The following is a 19571-nucleotide window of genomic DNA, read 5'->3' as shown; positions in this document are numbered from 1 at the left end:
CTTTGAAACGCCTATTGCAAATCAACATTCCTATTTGCAAAATAATACTTTATGTACCTCCCCACAAATTATTTTATGCACTGCAAAACAACAGGAATTCATTTTTTTATTTCTAGAATGCCATACATATAAATAGAAACTATACTTATTATTTACATTTCCTAGATCATTTATTATTGAATACAGAATAACAGAAATATTTTAGAAGTTGGTGAAATAGATCATCTGTGTCTTTAGGCACAGTAATATTATTTTAAATCTTATTTAGGCTCTTTTATTAGGCTCCTCGGTGTTGAGAATGTGTTTACAGGTTTTATATAAATGGGTATGTTACACAAGGCTTGATAAGACCTTGACCTCATAAAAAAAAAACTCACATACTGACAGAAGTCAACTATTACATTGTGTACAAATGTTACATGTTTTAGTTTCATACATGAAAACACTGTTTTGATACCACAGTCCAGAAAATAATCACTAACATACAGTAAAATATCCTTGATCCACATCTGTAATAATCACTTAATGCTGTACTTAGTCATTCGTCCAAACCATTCAGGGCTTCCGGCTTCCTTGTCAAGATCTAAAAGATCTTGGCTGAAATGAGGGGGGAAAGGTATCGAGCAGAGGGCTCATTTCCATCACGAAGTTTCTCTCCCATCCTCTGCAAGACTGTCGTCCGGAGCAGTGGCACGAGCTGCTTCGTCACCGCAGCCTGATGACCCAGTACAGGACGAAGAAGACGAAGAGGGCGAACAGCAGCAGGTAGCAGAACAGCCTGGTCTGGCTCCCCCGCGACAGCAGCTTCAGTCTGCCCATGGTTGCTCCTAGCAGACCACCCGTGGACTCGAAGTCTGAGTCCTGGACAGGAGTCGAAACAAAGGAGAGGGGCGATGTAACAAGCTCACTGCTGGGGTATTTCGTTAGGAAGGCACTGACGACCTGCAAGTCAACTGTTAATCCGTTTCACAAGGAATGATGTGACCAAGAAGACAGCAATTCATTCACCATCACAGAATCATACGAGATGCACATAATTCTGTAATCAACAACAACAAAAATACTCCCGATGATTTAGGGATCAGTGTATTTTTTTCACGTTTGTATATTTTTCATACCTGACAGCAGCCATCAAGCGTAACAGACAGCTGTATCCTAAAATATCAGTAGCATTTCTTCAAATTGTTGCACCATCTATTTAATCAGTTCAAAGAGTATCACCTGATGAAATAATGGATTAACAATTTTAGAAAAAAAATGTTCTTCTTAATAACATATATAAGGCTGGAACAAGAAATTCAGTGCAGAAGATAAACGCAAGTCAGGTATTTGAGTAATTACATAAAATCCTTTTGATCTTTACTTTGAGGTGTTGCATATATCACTATTTAATTAATTCTACTGACAGTGTTTAGGCCAGATCTGGTATTTAATTTAAGCTACTACACATATACTGGGCATGCAAATTAATATTGTTTTAGACTGCTTACTTCCCCAAACATATATATATATAATGCAGCCAGTGGTTTAATAGTTAAGCCACTTCTGTCTCTTCTGTGCACATTTTAAATTGTGATTTATGTTTTCATTAAATTAATGATGGTCCCATGTGAGTTTTTAAAATGCAATGCGCAGGAATAAGAAATAAACTGCATGGGAAAGCCCAGTGATGAACACAAACAGCTGTAGACTGTCAAAGTTAATTTAGTGTTATCATTATCTCCTTCAGGCTTTGACCTAGACCACAATTGGGATCAAAGAATGGTTTCTTTAACAATTAAATACTAAATTCCATTCTGTATTCACCATGTATTACATATATAGTTAATGTCACCCCGCTACTACAACCATCATTGTCACATACTGTACATACAGTGCCCCCCAAACATGTTGGGACAAAGTCAAAACTGTCATTTATGTTTTATAGTCAAGTTGTATTGACCACAGGTATATATTGGCCTAAAAGCATCAGTGAATGCTTTAAAATATGATATGTGTATCTACAGTCATAAAACAGCGTTCATACCTCTTCACAAAAGTCTGAAAGCTTTTCTGACACATAAATTCATAACACTTACCATATCTGACAACATCTTGTTTTGGTATTTCACTTCTGTTCCAATATCAATAGACAGCTGTAAAAGAAAAGACTCAATCAGAAAGTCAGACATGCATACTGAACAGCAGGACATCTTTTTGTAAAGCACCAACACGTAGCACAAGGGAGAAAAAACAAATATTTCAATATAATAATACAATTATTACATAATACAATAAGAATAAAACACAGGTTTGCCGGTGAAGGTAAGCAAGCCTTTGGAGGCCTGTCTGATGGCATTCCTGTAACATTAGGGTTGTCATCTAGATGAGTTTTCTATGGCCTTGTTGCTGGACAGATACATATTATTGCTGTAGTTATCTGTTCAATAATCCCAAAAACCAACAACCAAAAATCCAAGGTTTAATGTACTGCAAAGGTAACAAGAATGTGTATTTCTCTTCTTAATAGTTCAGATGTCACCCACATGAAATACTCCCACTTTTGATTTGCCTACAAAAATCTACTGCATAAAACATTGCTCCTAATCGTTATATGAAGCTCCTCATTTGTCAGTGTCAGCAATCCTTGGAGCACAACATGCCCATAAAATGTAGGAGTACATTATAAATTACTTTTCTAGTGTTGTATGCCAAGACTTTTTAAGAGATCTGTTCTGGTAGCATAAGTGTGAAATACAAAATTAACTATCACTGAAAATGTTTTTTTTTTTTACCCCAATGTCTAAATACGCAGAATTCCCCCAAAATACTGAATGGAAGCTGTAAGCTAAAATTGGTATACTATAACATGAAGGCTCAGCCAATCTCTAGGAGTCTCTTGATCAAGTTGAGTGGCAGAAGTTACTACACTGTTTTTCAACCAGGGTGCCTTCAGACCGCAACGGGCGTGCTGTGGAATTTTGGAAAAGTCGCATGTAAAAAAAAAAAGAATACATATACATTTTAGTTTTGCCTGGATGGACTAGCGTCCCATCCAGGGTGTACCCTGCCTTGTGCCCTTTGCTTTCCAGGTTAGATCCCGGCTCCCCAGCAACCCTGAACTTGATTAAGCGGTTAGGAAAACGACGGATGGACATGTACTTCTGACAAGCAACAAGCGAGACGGGGGCTCTGGCCTTGGGAGTTTCATGCGGCGAGAGTTCTGTTTTTCAACTTTGACGTCAACAAAGGCAGAAAACTTCCGAGAGACGCAGAGGAAGCGCTCCGGGCTCCACTGTCATCGGTGCCTTGCAGGTGAGGGCGTCTGTGCACTTCGAGGCACAACCCTGATTACACACTGAAATAAGGTTTGGTCCCACCGCTGATGATAATACAGTATACTCAGGCCAGTGACATCTATCTGTGTGATGATGGAGGCAGTGCGTCACAAAGTCTTTAGATTTGGGAAAATATTGAGAATCAAAGAGTTATTACAGAATGGTCCCTGTTATAACACTAAATTGGTCACAATGCAGAAAGGCTATGGCTCCCATTTCCGACATAATGTTTTTTGACTCTAACACGCCACACAAATCTCTGAAACCCTTATTCACTCAGCCTGCTGAATCAAGGGTGCTGTTTCAAAAATTACACAGTGCAGCACCTATTTTGCTAGGATAGCTAACAGACAAAGAAAAACGGAGACATTTTCTTGGTAAAACTGACTCAGAATTGGGCTCCTGAAGATGATGATAATAATAATTGTTTGTGGCCTTCGAATACAATTGTTTGTATGAAAGAGTGGTATAAACTTTAAATAGTGAAATAGTGGCTTCTGTTATAGAAAAGGGGCTTGTTTAGCTTATGGCCACTGTAAATCACTTCAAAAGTAAGGATGCCAAAAAACTATATAATGTCGAATACAAAACAGACTCCAACAACTGCATTACAACAAAGCAGCCCTGTTTTATCAGTAGTAGTTGTCAGTACATAAAAACCTAATGGACACATACTTACGACAAATGAATTACACAATTTCTGTGCTTTTAGGTGAAAAAATATATATAGTTGTATACAAAACAAGTATATTTTTCAAATATATGTACAGAAACAGAACCCTTTTTTATAGCAATGAACTGTTCTCTTTAAAATGCACAGGGATGTTACATTTGTATGGATTACATATAAAACAAGGATTTTCCAAAAGATAAACTTACACAATTTGACATCATTAGTAAATCATATGAAATACAACTATCAAAAGCTTTATTCAGCAATGTGTTCTGAACCTTTGAAGGTCAGAATTGATCCATCATTGCAGCCCCCCAAAATAAACAAGGACACCTCCACTTTCCAAAACTGGAAGGTCAGTGAACTGTACTTACATGTTTTAAAGCACTGACTTTAGCTCTTAAACCTTCGGATAAATTTTCATTTTCTTCTTCATGAACACTGTATCCACTTGCTACATAATTTCCTGTGGGTGCTCCATCACCTGTTAAAAGAAGGTGATAACATCCAAAGATAAAATAAAAATATCATGACTGGTTCATTACAATGTTGTGAGCAATACAATTAAACTTTGAATTTTCCACAACATTAGATATACAGTACAGGTTTATACAATCATGTCGGCTGTATTGTTCCCTACATCTCCATTTCGAAGTACTTGCTTTCACTAACTGTTTAATTACAATTACTGTGGCCATAAAGGGAAATTCCCATTATTTTACATAAATGAAAGGACGGCGACAAGGAAAACATGTCTGCAGTATATGATTAATACAATACTTAAAAACTACACTCTTTTTTTGGCAAAATAAATTGATCTTCACAGACTTGCAAACAGGTTAAAAAAGAAAATGATTAAACCATGTGGCTTAGAAAGCCAACTAAGGGTGTGCCCAGTAAAATCTGACAGGTCACCATCACCAATCCTTCCTTATCTTTGACCAGGGATGATGAGCCCCAGACTACTCTTTAAATGAGTGGGCGGAGCAGTGTCTCTGTGGCTCAGGATCTGTGCCTGCGGTTGGAAGGTTGCCAGTTCAAATCCCGCAGCCGGCAGAGGAATCCTACTCTGTTGGGCCCCTGAGCAAGACCCTTAACCCCAACTGCTCCAGGGGTGCCATACAATGGCAGACCCTGCGCTCTGACCCCCAGCTTCTCTCTCCCTGTCTGTGTGTCTCATGGAGAGCAAGCTGTGGCATGCGAAAAGATCATTCCTAATGCAAGAAATTGTATATGGCCAATAAAGTGATATTAAATGAAACAGGCTTGCAAATCCTTTAATCCAAAAGGCTGAAATGGTCAAGTTCCTTGCAGGTAGAGCTCTGTGATCATGGGTTCAAGCATGGGCCATGTCAGCAGCTGACTGTGACACAAATTTCCCCAGTCAGCGGCACTGGAAATGGGCGAGGGTAGAGTGGGTGTAGTCAGTGACACAGCGCCCCCTGTAGTCTTCTGGAGTGTTTGCAAGCTTGCAGTGCTGAGGGTGAAGGATGGGCCTCTCCACCAACCAGCACTGAACCTGTGGCACAGAGTGGGGTTGTCTGTGATGTGTCAAGAAATGACTGACTGGAAGGAGGAGTTATGAAACAACTTGTGAAAAACCATAACTTTGCTGTTCTAAACTGGGTGGGACTAACACATAAAACTGGTGATTCTAAATTTCTAAAAAAAAATAAATGTTATAAAAAAATAACATTCTTGGGATCACCCCAGCCCTGATTCAATAACATTTAACTGTTCTTGTATATACAATGTATATCCGATCTTATCAACAATGACGTTTGCTCGATGAAGTGTTAAACTAAGAAGGTCCAACTTTTGCACTAACTTCACTTGTCTAACTTCACTTTAAAATATTGCAACTAACCATAGTACCCATGTAATTGATGAATGAATTATCAAGCAAAATGACAGGTATTAGAACTTGAAAACAATTTGTCTAAACAGTCTAGTCATATAGAGTATAAAACCAGGTTCTACAGAAAAAAAACTGATGTACATCGAGATTCTTGTTTTAAATCAACGAATACGTTTTAAATCAACTTTCAATCTCGACTGTATTTAATGAGCTGTTTCCCTAGTGAGAAATGATAAAAAAAAACATCCTAAGACTGTGATATACTTGTAAAATTGATTGAACCGTCTCCCATTCATGGGAAATAACAGCTCGGATTTCGAGACATTTCACTCGTTTAGGGCGCAGGGTATGAAGAGTTCAAACTACGGGGATTTCAGGAATTATTGTTCAGACTGCGTCTTAAATTAATTAATACATTTAGTAATGGACAAACCTTTTCACCCTGTATAATAAAATCCTCTATTTACTTTAGAAATAATCAATATATCGTTTATAAATTTTAATAACCAACGAGTCCCCTTAAATTTTATTTCGAGTTCATGGTACAATTCAGTAAACCATTTTCAGAAACAAGAGTGGATACAGCTCCTCTTACCCAAACCCGCTCGCCTCATTTTGATCCCTTAGACTCCTTTCAGACAACGTTTGTTGCCAACACTTATTTTCTCGGTAACAATAATTTACCGAAGTTACAATTCCCGAAACCGATTTCTGCTTTGCCAACGTGTATGAACAGCAGCTATCGAAAAAAAAAATGAAACTTCACGACAACAACAACCCGGAACACGGCAGAACATCTTGGTTTGTGGGTAATGGAGTGCATGCGGTTGACTAAAGAATAATTCACACCGGCTCTCCCTGCGCTTGTCTGTGACCACTCTCACAACATCATGTCCGGTACATTCAGGCATATGATTCAAATTCAACAGGAGGCATGATTATTTATTTGGCTATTACTGAGTTCTTTAAATTACTTAGACAAGTTGAGTAGCAAAAAAAAAGACTACATCGCCCAGAATGCATAGCAAAGTCTCACTGCAACCTGAAAGTGCTGAAGCAAACGCAATGCAAGCGGAAGAGGCTCATGCTTCAACTGCCTTTTTAATATTGTACATCAAATGATACATCTAAGGAATAAAAAGTATCCGAAAAGCTAAGTGAACAATAAAAAAAAATCACAAAACAGTATACTGCTAGAGAGAATTAAAAAATAGAACTCAACAAATGAAACATTTTCATCCAATTTTTTTATTTGTGAATATTATGTCAAATTATAACTATTCTTCCATATTACATGGCTCAAAGCGTAAAGTTTATATGAAACTTTTTAAGTCTGCCTTTTTAATGCGTATTATTAAAGTTCTGCAAGTCTGTCCAAAACAAGTAACACATGTGTCCGAGTTTTTTTTTTCCCCAGGCTTAAAATACACAAATCATCTTGTTGAATCTTGTTGAAAAGTCTGAATCTAGAAAGTCTTAGTTTAACATTTTAAAGCCTATGAACAGTTGTAAATGTTTTTTGTAAGGCAGTATCTGTCAGGAGTTGTCCAAAATAATTTTCAGTTAGTATTTACAAATATTAAATTCTAGAAGGATATACAGATAGAAATGAAGCAGAGTTTAAACAAATTCCTTATGTGGTTTTTAAAATTGCATTTTTATCTTTTATTTTCACACCATTCAAGAACAAAGTAACTGTAGATGTCAGGTCTATACTGACAGAGTTAGGGTTACCTGCAAGACTTTTTGTTTTGTACTTAATACCTTTGTTATATAGTATTTATAGTTTATATAGTATGTATGTGGTGAGAACTTATGTTTATACAGTATATTAAATATAAGACCCGTCTGTGAAAGTTGAATAAGTTAATCATGGGTGTCATGAAGTCAAATAACAGCTTCTCAATGATTTCTCCAAAAAACCCTCTACATTACCACACGTTCTGATTATCTCCCAGAATCACCAATGCACACACAGACCAGCGATAAGCATTAGTATCGTATAAGTACCCTTTTTAATAAATTATGTACAGTAACATTAACTATCAGCAAGGACAGGTTCTTTCAAGAGTCCTAATGAATTCCTGGGGGTCAGCTGTCCTTGCAGGTGATGAGGAGAGGGCGTTGGAAAGTCTTGGTGTTACAGAGAAGGACAGCAATGTATAGAAAAGTGATGCCGCACAGTCCAATTTCCCCGGTCTCCGTTTGGACTATATCGGGAGTCCTCCTTTAGAGTGCACTACTCTCCCCTTGGGTCAGTATCGACTCACCAGGCCGGTTTCTTTGCTTCTTTCCTCCAAGTATTAGATGTCTCTGTGCAGTACCTCCGTTCCTCTGCATCCTTCTCCCATGATCTGCAACTCCAGGGAGAATCTCCTCTGTGGACTCGCAGGTTGCGGGTTTCCTTGCACTGCCTGTCTCGTGTCGAGGGGCTACCCTGGAGAAGAGACTCCTCTGTTGAGGCTCAGATCTTTTTATCCCTCCCATAAGCCATCCCCCCAAGTGGTTTTCCTATTGTCTCTGTCAGTGGCGGGTGCACCCAGAACATTATCAGGAGGAAGCTCAGGTCGTTTGAGAACGGGAAGTCCTAGGTGTCATGGGCACTTCTCATTTCTTTGTGTGCTTTCCTGCTCCACTCCCCTGCCCAAGGTCTGACGAACTGGCTCAGCCTCACACCTCCATGCGTCAGTACCTAATTGCTTCCTGGATGACTTGGGTATGACCATTGTTACTAATTGTTCCCTGCTCCACTGTCACATTGACACAATCCTGGCCATCAACACAACGCGATTCATCACAACCTGTTACTGCTTCAACGGCCAACATCTTGTGACATTAGCACTGGAAATGTAGAGTTCAGCTGGAATGAGCACCAGCAGAAAAGAGTTCAAAAACATTACTTTATATTTATATCTAAATATATAACCATAAATGCACATTTGTTTGAGCTAATGCGCCATATATATGTTAATATTGTATTATTAATCAACTTTAAACATTTAATCATCTGGTCATTTTTATCACACCAATCTTGGCGTACAATCATAGAGTTTCTTTAGAGCCCTTAGTGATATTCGTGTTAAGGTCTTTTCAATGAGAATGAAAACATTTTTTTAATGCTTGAAATAGTCCTTGAAAATGTTCTCTTTTGTTTGAATTCTTCGATGCTTGATCTAAGCCAACAGACTTTTCTTCTTCTAAAGAAACAATTGAACACCAGAGCTGACAAAAGTGAGGAATAATGATAATGGAAAAGAAAATATCATTACAACTGTTACATACTGTAAGTGTTTAGAAATATTTTCCTGCTCTTTGGTGTGGAAGTTTTCTTTATTCCGGAGAGCTATTTCGATATTATCATAGGTGAGTCATGTGTGCATGAAAAGTTCATTGCTTTTCACCAATTACCAAAGCGAAAAAGCCTTTCAGTGTATTTCACATCAAAAAACACATTAGACTCTGCTTTAGCAGCACATCACTGTACTTAGTATTTGCCTGTTATGACAGACAGTATGTGCTAAAAGCAACTTAATGCTGCAAAATATTAACTTGCAAAATGTCCTTTATGATATTTAAGGTACAGCAAAATGGTAACAGCAGAGGATCCACCTTGGATAAGATGTAAAAACAACAGCAACAAAGCAATTACTCAAGCCTATTATAATTATTCAGACCTATTATAAGAGATGGGGAAAGAGCAGTGTCTTGCTGTGATTAATCATTGTCTTTAGGGTCTGATACATGTAGCTGCCTGTCTTCTCCATTGGTGGTCTTCCTATAGAGGAGTGTGTGCTAATGATAAAAGTGCTTTGAAGGCAAAGAAGAAAGCATGCTGTTAATACCATTGAGAGACGTTTGAATAAAATGTTTATGCTATTTCCCCTTATACCTTCTTAACCATTTTTTATCTGCATCATGATTCTGTAGGATTAGCAGTCATTCATTTTTGACACACTATCTACTGTAGGTCTCAAGGATCACACATTTTAATTAATCAGATATTAATCAAACATACTGTACAAGCATCCATACATACATACACAGTGCAGGTCCTTTTTCCAGGAGTTTCTGAGGGTTTTTATTTACATAGCTGATGTTCCCATAGGGTAGTTACAGAAAAGTCAATGAAACATAAGGTCAATCCACTTCATTATTCTTAGAAACTGGAAGACTTTCTGGGAACCAGGCATCATGAGCACAGAAAATGGAGTGTATTATCCTTATAGTCATCTCCGTTTATGTGTTACCAAAATAGTTACCATATTTCCAAGTACCTGATTTGCCCACTGTTTCCTGAGGAATGTTAAGTTTTGCCTCCATTGCAGATTTACAGTACATACATGTTCTGTCACGAACAGCATCCCTCCTCTTAAAGGACACTCCGACCCTTTTGTATTTTAGTTGATTATGAGCACCTGCCTCTTGCTTTGTCCTACTATTTCAGCCTGGTGCTCTTGCTATTCCTGGCTCAGCACTGGGAGATGGATGCCCAGAAGCCCGCCTACCAGCGGGTCCAGGAGAGACCCGACGGCACAGGCTTCATCACGGCCTCCTGACCGTCTGAGTCCGGGGCTCGGAGCGCCTGGCCTCTGTCCCTACTGTCACGAATCTTACTCCCGCGTGCCCCTCCCGGCGCACACACCTGTGCCGCTATTAGCAATTAGCACTTCACTCCCCGCTTCCTCCGTTCACTCCTCGCTCACTGTTGAGATTGCCTTAAACCTTCTCTTGTGCGCGTTTTCTTCTACTGACTTCTGGATTTCGACCCTGATACTCTTCGGCAATGGCTTCACCTCTCTCTCTCTCACGGATTTCTGATTTGGACACCTACTGGCTTGACTATTGATTACCAACCCTGCTTCGCCCCTGGCTACCTTCGTCGCTCTCTCTCACGGACCACGGATTTGGATACCTATCGACCGGACACCTGTACCTGACCCTGGCTGACAACCCGACCTCTCATCACTCTCTCTCGCCTTTTTGGATTCCCGACATCTACCTTCACAGCACCGTATCGGGTCTGACCTCTCCTATCACTAGTCGCCACTAATAAGTTAAGTGACACCTACATTTTATTCCCTGTTTATTCCCTGTTCCAGATCCCGTTCCTGACTTTAACTGTGTTTGTTCCGGTTTTGGAATTTGGACTGTGCTCTGGATTCCCTTTGGACTGCCTGCCATCGCCACGCCCCCCAAGCACCAGATCACCATAGTCACACCCCTGTAATGAATCCCAAGGATGAGGTATGAGGATCCTATGCAGACGAAGAAGAGGGAAGATAGTGAAACAGGCAAACAATCCAAAACGTCAGGCGAAATTGTGGTCGAAAGGCAAAAGGAAGTTCAGTAGCTGGGAGAAGTATCGCAAGAGGGGTTCAAACAAAGGCGAGGTAGGAGCTCCCTAGGAGAGGAATTAATACTGAGAAGCAAGGAGCAAGTCTAGATTGCTTAAATAGCGCTGTGTGCCGCACGGTAGAGCATGTGCTGATGAATTAACACGTGTGGCGGCGCTTGTTATGATTAACCCCCTGCTGGCACTGGTTAGCTCTTTTGTGGGTTGATCTCTGCTGGCCGGCGGTCGTGACAGCCCCCCTGTCTGTCAACCAGTCCTGATCCTCTATATCTCTTCCCTGTTGTCCTTCTCCACTCACTTCCGGATTATACCGTCTGTATAGGGTCCTGAACTATGCTTCACACATTCATGAAAATGTTATTTATTTTGTAAGGATATGTTTAATGGCTGGTGTGTAATTCATCTTTTCGTGAATCACAGTGATCACAGTTGATTTCAAGACATGAGAACATAAGGCATGTGGAAGCCATTACAGGCCATCTGGCCCATTTTATAGTAGCTAATAGATACAAATATCTCATGCTGTCATTTCTTGAAGGAAGGCAGGATATCAACTTTAACAACAAGACTGACAGTTCCCACATTCACACCACCCCTTGGATACATGTGACTGTCGCGGTTCCGCGCGGGCTCGTACCCCCAAAGCTCCACCCCGCCGGTTTGTCCCACAACACCTGGGTGCGAACGCGGGTCTCTGGCGTAACGCAACAGGGAGCCAGCCGCATGAGCTAAAGGAGACCTCTCTCAGCCCAGGCAGCTGAGCTCCCTGCTACGCGCAGGGAGGGCATTGATGTCACTGTGACCAAATTAACTCGGCCACACCCTCCCCTGCTGACTTCGCCTCGGCGAAAGACATTCCCGTCCGGGTCATAGCCCCAATGTGACCGTCGCAATTCTTCGCATCCTCATGCGTTCCACCGCTCCACCCCACAGGTTTGTCCCGCAACATCTGGGCGCAAACCCGGGTCTCCAGTGTAACACAACAGGGAACCAGCCGCATGGTGGCTGAGGTCCCTGCTACGCGCAGGGAGGGCGATGACGTCACCATGTCTGAACTCGCTCCATTACATACACATGGACCTCATCGGTTTTAAATGTACTTCCATATAGATTCTACGGGTGCACTCTGCTTCATGTTTCAGGGTTCAGTCTGAAGAAGTGTGCTGGATCGACTTTGTTGATTTTGAAAACCTGTTGCCTTCTCTGCTCAAGAGTAAAAGTTTCAAGTCCTTCAGCGTGTCTGAAAACTTGTGATTTAGTAGTACACTTTAAAATCTGTGTAAGCAAAGAAATGTTTCTCTGTGTAAAACATACTGCAGTGTGACTGGATGAAGAGAGATCAGAGGCAGAGAGAACATCTGTCTGCTCACCGGCCACACAACCTGTCTACTGTGCTGGGCCTGCTTCAGTATCACAAATAGATAGAGATACAGGTTTACTATTACCTGCTTGATCAAAGCAAGAGGAAAAAAGTAAATCAGTGATGCTTTACGAAGAAGCTCAAAACAGATGTTTACATTACAGTTTTGCATAAAATAACTCTTATTTGCTTGTTTCACAAACATCAAAGGGGAATATCATGCTGCTTTGCAGCAAAAATAAAAGTAAATTCACTTCACTGACATAACGCATGATTTAGACTGGACTGCTTCACATCAAACTAATACAAATTTGATAGCACTGTCTTTTGTCTCCACTCTGTATGCTCTTATCTTTTTCTCTTTTTTTTTCAAAGGACCTACATCTCTGTGATGTGTATCATTAATATGCAAAGTGTGATTGGGTGTGAGATCCATCTTCTGCCTGAATTAGACATTGAATATCTACAGTAGCTCTCCTACCTGTGTTGTGTATCTGGTTGAATGATCACACAGAGTGACATGAAACCGACTGAATATCTTGTTTAGTACTTAGCTCTTTTTTCAAGCTTCTGGAATAACATATTGGGAAATACAGAAGGGAATTAGAAATAAAAAAACAACTCCAATGTAATGCCTCAGCTAAATTTGTGATCTCATCCCAGTTTTCCTGAGGGGATAAAGTACTGTACTGTAGACAATTACATTATAGATTGATTTTAAAATGCCACCTTTCACACCAAAGTGTCCCAGAGCACTGAATATAGCCAAAACAAGAGGCTATTCAGTTTGATTTTAAAAAGCCCAATGTCAGTCTGCCTACTGTATATGGAAGTGGTTCTTAATTAAAAAATAGTCATTTAAGAATGATAATTTGCTATATCATATATATTTCTTTAAAAGTGTGATTTCAAAACCACATTGATCACTGTATTAATTCATCATGGTCTGAAGTCAGTATGCACTACATTACCTGAACTATTATGAATCTGCTTCATTTATTTCTTTCAAGAAAATATTCAGAATAAGGATTTCTGAAGAGACTGAGCTATTTTAGCTTAAAAACATCTCGACAGAATGAAACAAGACTAGACTATATTTTATGAAAGGACTGAATTGCAGCCAAGTATTCTAGTTCAATGGCAATCTTTCAAAAAGAAGACATGACAATAATGTTACATTAATATGGGTTAAACTCTCCCCAGCATTGTCTACATTGAAATATTTAGCTAAGGCTGTCACTAAAACAAACATTTAGTGGTGTGTTGGACATGTGTGTTCTGTGCTGGTTGACCACAGTTACTGTATACAGATAATGAAAGAGCTGCCATTTGCACCAGATGGATACTGTGTAGAGCCTGAGCTGGTTTGACTTTGGTTGGGTAGGAACATGAGTGTGGTGTGTTGAAAATATGCTTATTAAACCTTGTAACATTTTACTTCAATGTTTTTACTTCATCTATTTGTTTATACAGTCCTTAACTAAAAATATTACTTTGGCCCTGTCAAAAACAATATTGATAGAATAAAACTCTTGATCCCGATAGCGTGTGCCACAGCCACTGGAGACCCCATGTGCGTGACCCCAGATCCAAAGGTCGTCTTACTTCTCTGAAGTTACATTCTTTACTCTCGTGATTTCTTCAGGACAGGCATGATTTGGCTGAAGTTTAAAGCTTACCTGCAAGAGGATAATTTAAGAGAAGAGAAGAGCCCACAGTAAAAGAAAAGTAGCCTGTCACATATTAGCACAGCTGTTCTGGAAATCTCCTCAGCTACTTGAGACTTTTCCACACATGTTGTGTTTTTCCTGGACTTTTGTTCAAGTTTTTTTTCTTTCACATTTTTTCCTCTTGACAGTAACACTATGGCAAAAAGTCAAACTCATTTTTGTAAAAGTGGTCCAAAACAATGCCCACTGGGGGAATTTTCTACAAAAACAATTATTAGTTTTTTGAAATGCAGCCACTAGTATAATACTGTATGTATTTTGGTAAAGATTTGTTTGTTTGGGAAAGGACATTTAGTAAGAAGTACTGTATTCTAAGAAATGTGATCCTGGATTGAATGTTGCTCTTACGCTGTATTGAGTTGATTCATTGCTAACTGGAATAACATGAGACTGCCTTGTCTAATTACTGTATCTAATGCAGATGAAGGTTACTGACTTGTTTTGGTTTTAATTGTCTGTCTTTTAATTTGAAGGAGATGGCTTTAAATGAAGATTACAGTAAGGGATTGACCATCTTAGTACCAAGACTTGAATCCCATCCAGATGTTGTGGATTAATTTAAAGGCTAAATGTAGAGTCAATAAGGCCACATATAAAAGAAAATGGGTTAAAATGATATGCCAGCAGCTCCACTTGGCAACAGATTTGGTGGCAGAGTGAATCATTGCTGCATCAGTTGAACTAAGGGAGAACTTTACCAGAGACAGATTTTATAAACCCAAAGTGGAATTTAAACAGGACCTACCCTTAGGATCACTGTGACCGAGGAGTCAGTACTTCAGCTAAACGTCTCAGGTTTACACATCTAAGACCACAGTGTTCTCACTCACCATACTGGGGCTTTAGTTTGGGAAATTGTGGTCCAGAGTGAACAGTTACCTGGTGGTCCATCAGCACTTCTTATAAAAACAACCTTAGAGGTCTCCCTTGGCTGACCAGAGCTAACCTTGCTCAGGTTTTGGGATCATCACACCGTGTTAGGCCACTATGTGACATGCTGCTGCCAGATAGCTCAGTAGCAATGTACTGTATAGAAATCTTTGTATTTTATTGTTGTTTTAACTGCTCAATTACGGGCATTTCCGTCTGCAGCAGTAGATGGATAAAGATCCCCATTTCTGACTTAATGCCCTTAAGAGCATTGTTTGAAGTACTAGGAAATATCCTGTTGCTTGTTGCTCTTTTGTTGCTTTGCCTCCCCTGAGTCATTAGCAGCCTCAGGAAAAATATATCCCTCCTACTGGAATTCATAATGCATGATGTGCCATTCCGTTGCACAGAAAAGAGGTTTAGATTTATTTTCTGTGCACTTATCATTTCTTATCTTACAGAAATTGGAATTTTAGCAGTGAGAAGATTAATTAGTACATTGAAAGCTTATTTTGTTAAGAAAGGAATATTAACTCTGATTTCAATGAGTTTTGATGTGAGCGAGGTTATTCTAGGCATGTCTCTAGGGTGGGATTTCACAGTGTTGGCGATTCCCTGTAAGGTCCTATTATTTGAGTAGAGAAGAATGAACTTTGTATTACATCTGGTAAGCAAAGGAGCCCGTAAGCCTGTCAGCAAAGTGTCCTGAACACGTTGGCATCCATGGTGATACGTGTCAAGGAAGTGTCATTCTTCGTGCCAGTCTGGAGTCTTTCTCCCTTTCCGTCATCCGCTCTGAGCACTGTGGAGTGGTTGGCTAAGACTGTAGCTCGAAGGCTGTGTTTAAATTCCATGTAGGACTGTGCTGTGGTGCCTCGGGGCAATTGGATTAGCCCACATGGCATCTTCATAGTAAATAGTTATTTTTAAAATAGAGAAATGATAAAAGTCATGATTTAACATAATTCAGAATTATTTGACAATATCATGAGATGTCTTGGAGGGGTAGCAAATATGTCTTTGCTGCTGAAACAAAAAACCTTGTCTGGCTGCTACCATTCTGACCTTTACAGACGAAATAAGGGCACTTGGAAAAACGTCTATGACCTGGCTGTTGCATTGATTGCTTAATCTCTTGACGAGAAACATGAAAGTAGATCTTTCTTTTGATTGCTGGATTTGAAAACATGTTGTGTTGTTCTGCAGTCCATAGTGTAGTTATTTCCAGAAGTTTACATTTACTTGAACAGCTAGACTGAGCTATAATGTTTTGCATTCCTACATTACTGTATGGCCTCTAAAGAGATGATAACACAGGAAGTCAGAGATCTTAATCAATCAGTGGTAAATAATAAAATAAGAAATTTAATGTTAATGCATAACTTTTTATGCATAACACATATATACTCTGAAAACCCATTGGGCTTGCTGTAAGAGGATCTTTAAAATAGGCGGGTCTGGGACAACAGACACACAAATATTAAGGTTAAAAAAGTGCGTTTTAACTTACATTACAGGAAACAATCCAAACTAAACCAGACAAAACTAAGCCTAAGCTCCTTTTTGAATTCCTTAGTGACTACTTGAAACTCCTAAATTAACATACTGGGGAGCTTAGCTACTTCCCAGTTTTACTAGCACAGGTATATTTCAGAGTCTTCACAAAAAACTCAATTCTGTCACTGTGACTCTTCACAAAAAAAAATTAATCCAAAATTAATCTGCTCACAGGTTCCTTCGTTCCTCCGTTTGTCTCTTCCATCTCTCTGGCTAATGGTGGATACCTTGTGCTGCCTTGTGTCCTTCGAACAGTTGATCAACCAACCCAGAAAGCCTCTGCTTCCTGTTTTTTTAACTGTCACCTGATCAACTGTCTTCCAGCAATGAGTCTGGTGACTGAGGGCAGCACTTCAGTCCCAACAGTTTATGGGGATTGAGGTCTACACCTGTCACGATCGTTACTCCTCCTCTTAAGGGCGCTCCAGCCCTTCCTCGTTCTGTCCCATTCCACACACCTGTTCCTTATTCCAGCCCCTCTTTAGTTCCACCTTTAAAGCCAGACGCAGGCGTTTACCCGGGGCTTCTCGTTGAATCCCGTTTCGTGAGAGCCCGGGGTCCTGCTGCGTCTGGCTCCGTTATGGTTTTAGTTTCCTGTTCCTGATTCCTTGTCCCGCCGGTCCCGACCCGGTTCTGGTTTTTAGTTTCTTTGGATGGATCCCCTGGTCTTGGACACTGCCTCCTGTATTGGATTTCCCTTTTGGATTTATGCTTGGATTGTTTGCCCCGGACTCACTTCCCCTGGACACCTGCTCACCTCGGACACGCCCCCCTGTCTCCTGACCCACTCCTGCATGATATTTTTCCCTATTGTTTCTTCACCTTCCGGATCGTGTCGTCCGCATAGGGCCCGGAAAGAACTGTTCCTGACAACACCAAGGCTGCCATTTTGTCTGACCTGCTATCCTCTTACATTACTTTATACAGTGTACAAAGCTTACTTAGTTCAGGTGGGTAACTGCGTCAGCATGCGTAGGCTGCAAAGGAACAAGTAAAGGTTTATTCCAGCTGAAAAGAGAAGAAAAGAAGCATGACGTTTTGGCTGAGGAGCCTTCTTCAGGTGTGTCACCCGAAGAACCTTTACTTGTTCCTTGCAAAACTTAGCCAAAGGTGTAACTTTGCTTAGATATGTTAAATACAGTATTAATGGGACAGGGTGGCACAATGGCTAGAATTACTGTTTCACATTTGCTGGGACCCTGGGTTCAGTTCTGGATGCTATTTGTCATGGAGTCTGTATGTTCTCCCCATGTTCACATGTTCCGGTTTCCTCCCACAACCCAAAGACATGGTGGTAGATTAATGGGTTTAATTGGAAAATTGGCCCTGGTGTGAGTGTGTGAGTGTGTGTGTGTGTCTTCTGCGATGGACTGGTGTCCTGCCCAGGGTGTATCCTGCCCTGTGCCCGTTTCTTGCCAGGATAGGCTCTGAATCCTCCATGGCCCTGCAATGAATCAAGTAGTTAGAAAAAAATAAATGCTCGAAAGAAATGTCACGTTGGGGATTGTCGGCGAGAAATGAGGCAGAAGAAAAAGAACATCCTGGATGGTAAATGTAACGTTGTGGGCAAAGCTGTCGGCAACTGTAGCCTGCAGAACAACTGCAGAAAGAAACAACTGGCAGCAGCCCGGTGATGAATTAACGAAAAGGGCAGATGATGATGATTATGATATATAAAAGAATGCTTGAATGCCTTTTTGTGGTGAGCATCCTTTAACAATAACAGTCAGTTTCATCAATCCTGTGCCTGTTAACACAAGGTGTAGAGGGAGAAGAATTCAGAGCCATAGCAAAACCAAAATAATCAAATATTTTCAAAAACATGCTACGTGATATATAAAGAACTCAGTGGCATGAAAGAGCTCACGCGATGTGACAACATTTACAAGCATCTAAATATTTCTAAATATCTAGATATTTCTGAACAGGGTTGCAATGCATAGAACAAGATCGGCAGAAAAACGAGTCCTGCTCAGAAGCAAGCAGTGGCATTTCAAAAAAAAAATGTAGTGGGCGAATGAAAGACAGATTACTATGTGAAGGGACAGGTGAAGAGAAAAGACTCGACAGTGGGTGCAAATAAACAGGAAAGGTTATGCAACAGGCACATATTACGTAGTCCTAGATACTAGCTTGAGTACAAGCACATTTTGAAAGGGGAAAAATAAAACAGTCTCATTAGTCAGGCCTCACAGACAACTTTGTATGAATTTAATTGCATATCATATTTTGATATAACATCACTTTACCTAATTTATTAAACTAGTAAAGCATCAGAAAACAGTGTTGGCAGCACTCCCTCAGAGAGGCTATCCTCCTATGTTTTTAGACATTAATGTAAAATAACAATTTAAACTCAAAGTCATCATTTTTAAACCAAGTACAAATGTAAGTGACAAAAAGAGCAAATTTATTTAAAATCATGTTGTAAAATTTCAACAGTTTTGTAGAAATTAAGAAACATTATGAATATGCTTTTGTCATTTATACCTTCTTACCATTTTAGTCACTATCTGTGCCAGCTGAAATACATCTCTTTAAATGTATTGATTCAGTTCTTAGGGTTCAGTCTCTCTTTAAGCATGTGATAGGATTAAACAGATCTAAGCCTTGTCAGATCTACAACGTCTCAGGCTTGTCAATAAAACAAACCCCATTGGTCTTTTCAATGTCTTCATTGATATGTTGTGAGAGAACTGATATTCCCAGACACATATCTAATAAGATGAGAAAACTATAATCTCTCAAGCAAGGGGAACCCTGCTGCTAAAGCAGCTTCTTAAGAATCGAGAACTTCAGATGTAATACGCTGAAGGTTTGGGAATTTGGGAAGAAATTTAAATTAACTTTTAT

At 39.9% G+C, this 19571-nt stretch overlaps 1 protein-coding gene across 1 annotated transcript; it reads right to left on the bottom strand.

Annotated features, from left to right (window-relative positions):
• Window positions 1-89: 89 nt before the first annotated feature.
• Window positions 90-6623, bottom strand: bet1 (Bet1 golgi vesicular membrane trafficking protein). Its single transcript, XM_006636017.3, has 4 exons — window positions 6444-6623; window positions 4365-4474; window positions 2079-2135; window positions 90-861 (listed from the first exon to the last, which is right to left on the bottom strand). Exons 1-4 carry the CDS (start codon window positions 6460-6462, stop codon window positions 706-708), a joined length of 342 nt encoding a protein of 113 aa, XP_006636080.1. The 5' UTR covers window positions 6463-6623; the 3' UTR covers window positions 90-705.
• Window positions 6624-19571: the final 12948 nt, after the last annotated feature.

This window comes from Lepisosteus oculatus, chromosome 10, assembly GCF_040954835.1.
Source record: "Lepisosteus oculatus isolate fLepOcu1 chromosome 10, fLepOcu1.hap2, whole genome shotgun sequence".
NCBI classification, from domain to species: domain Eukaryota; kingdom Metazoa; phylum Chordata; class Actinopteri; order Semionotiformes; family Lepisosteidae; genus Lepisosteus; species Lepisosteus oculatus.
Note: the sequence above shows the minus strand (reverse complement) of the source record. Positions and strands in the feature narration are given on the sequence as shown.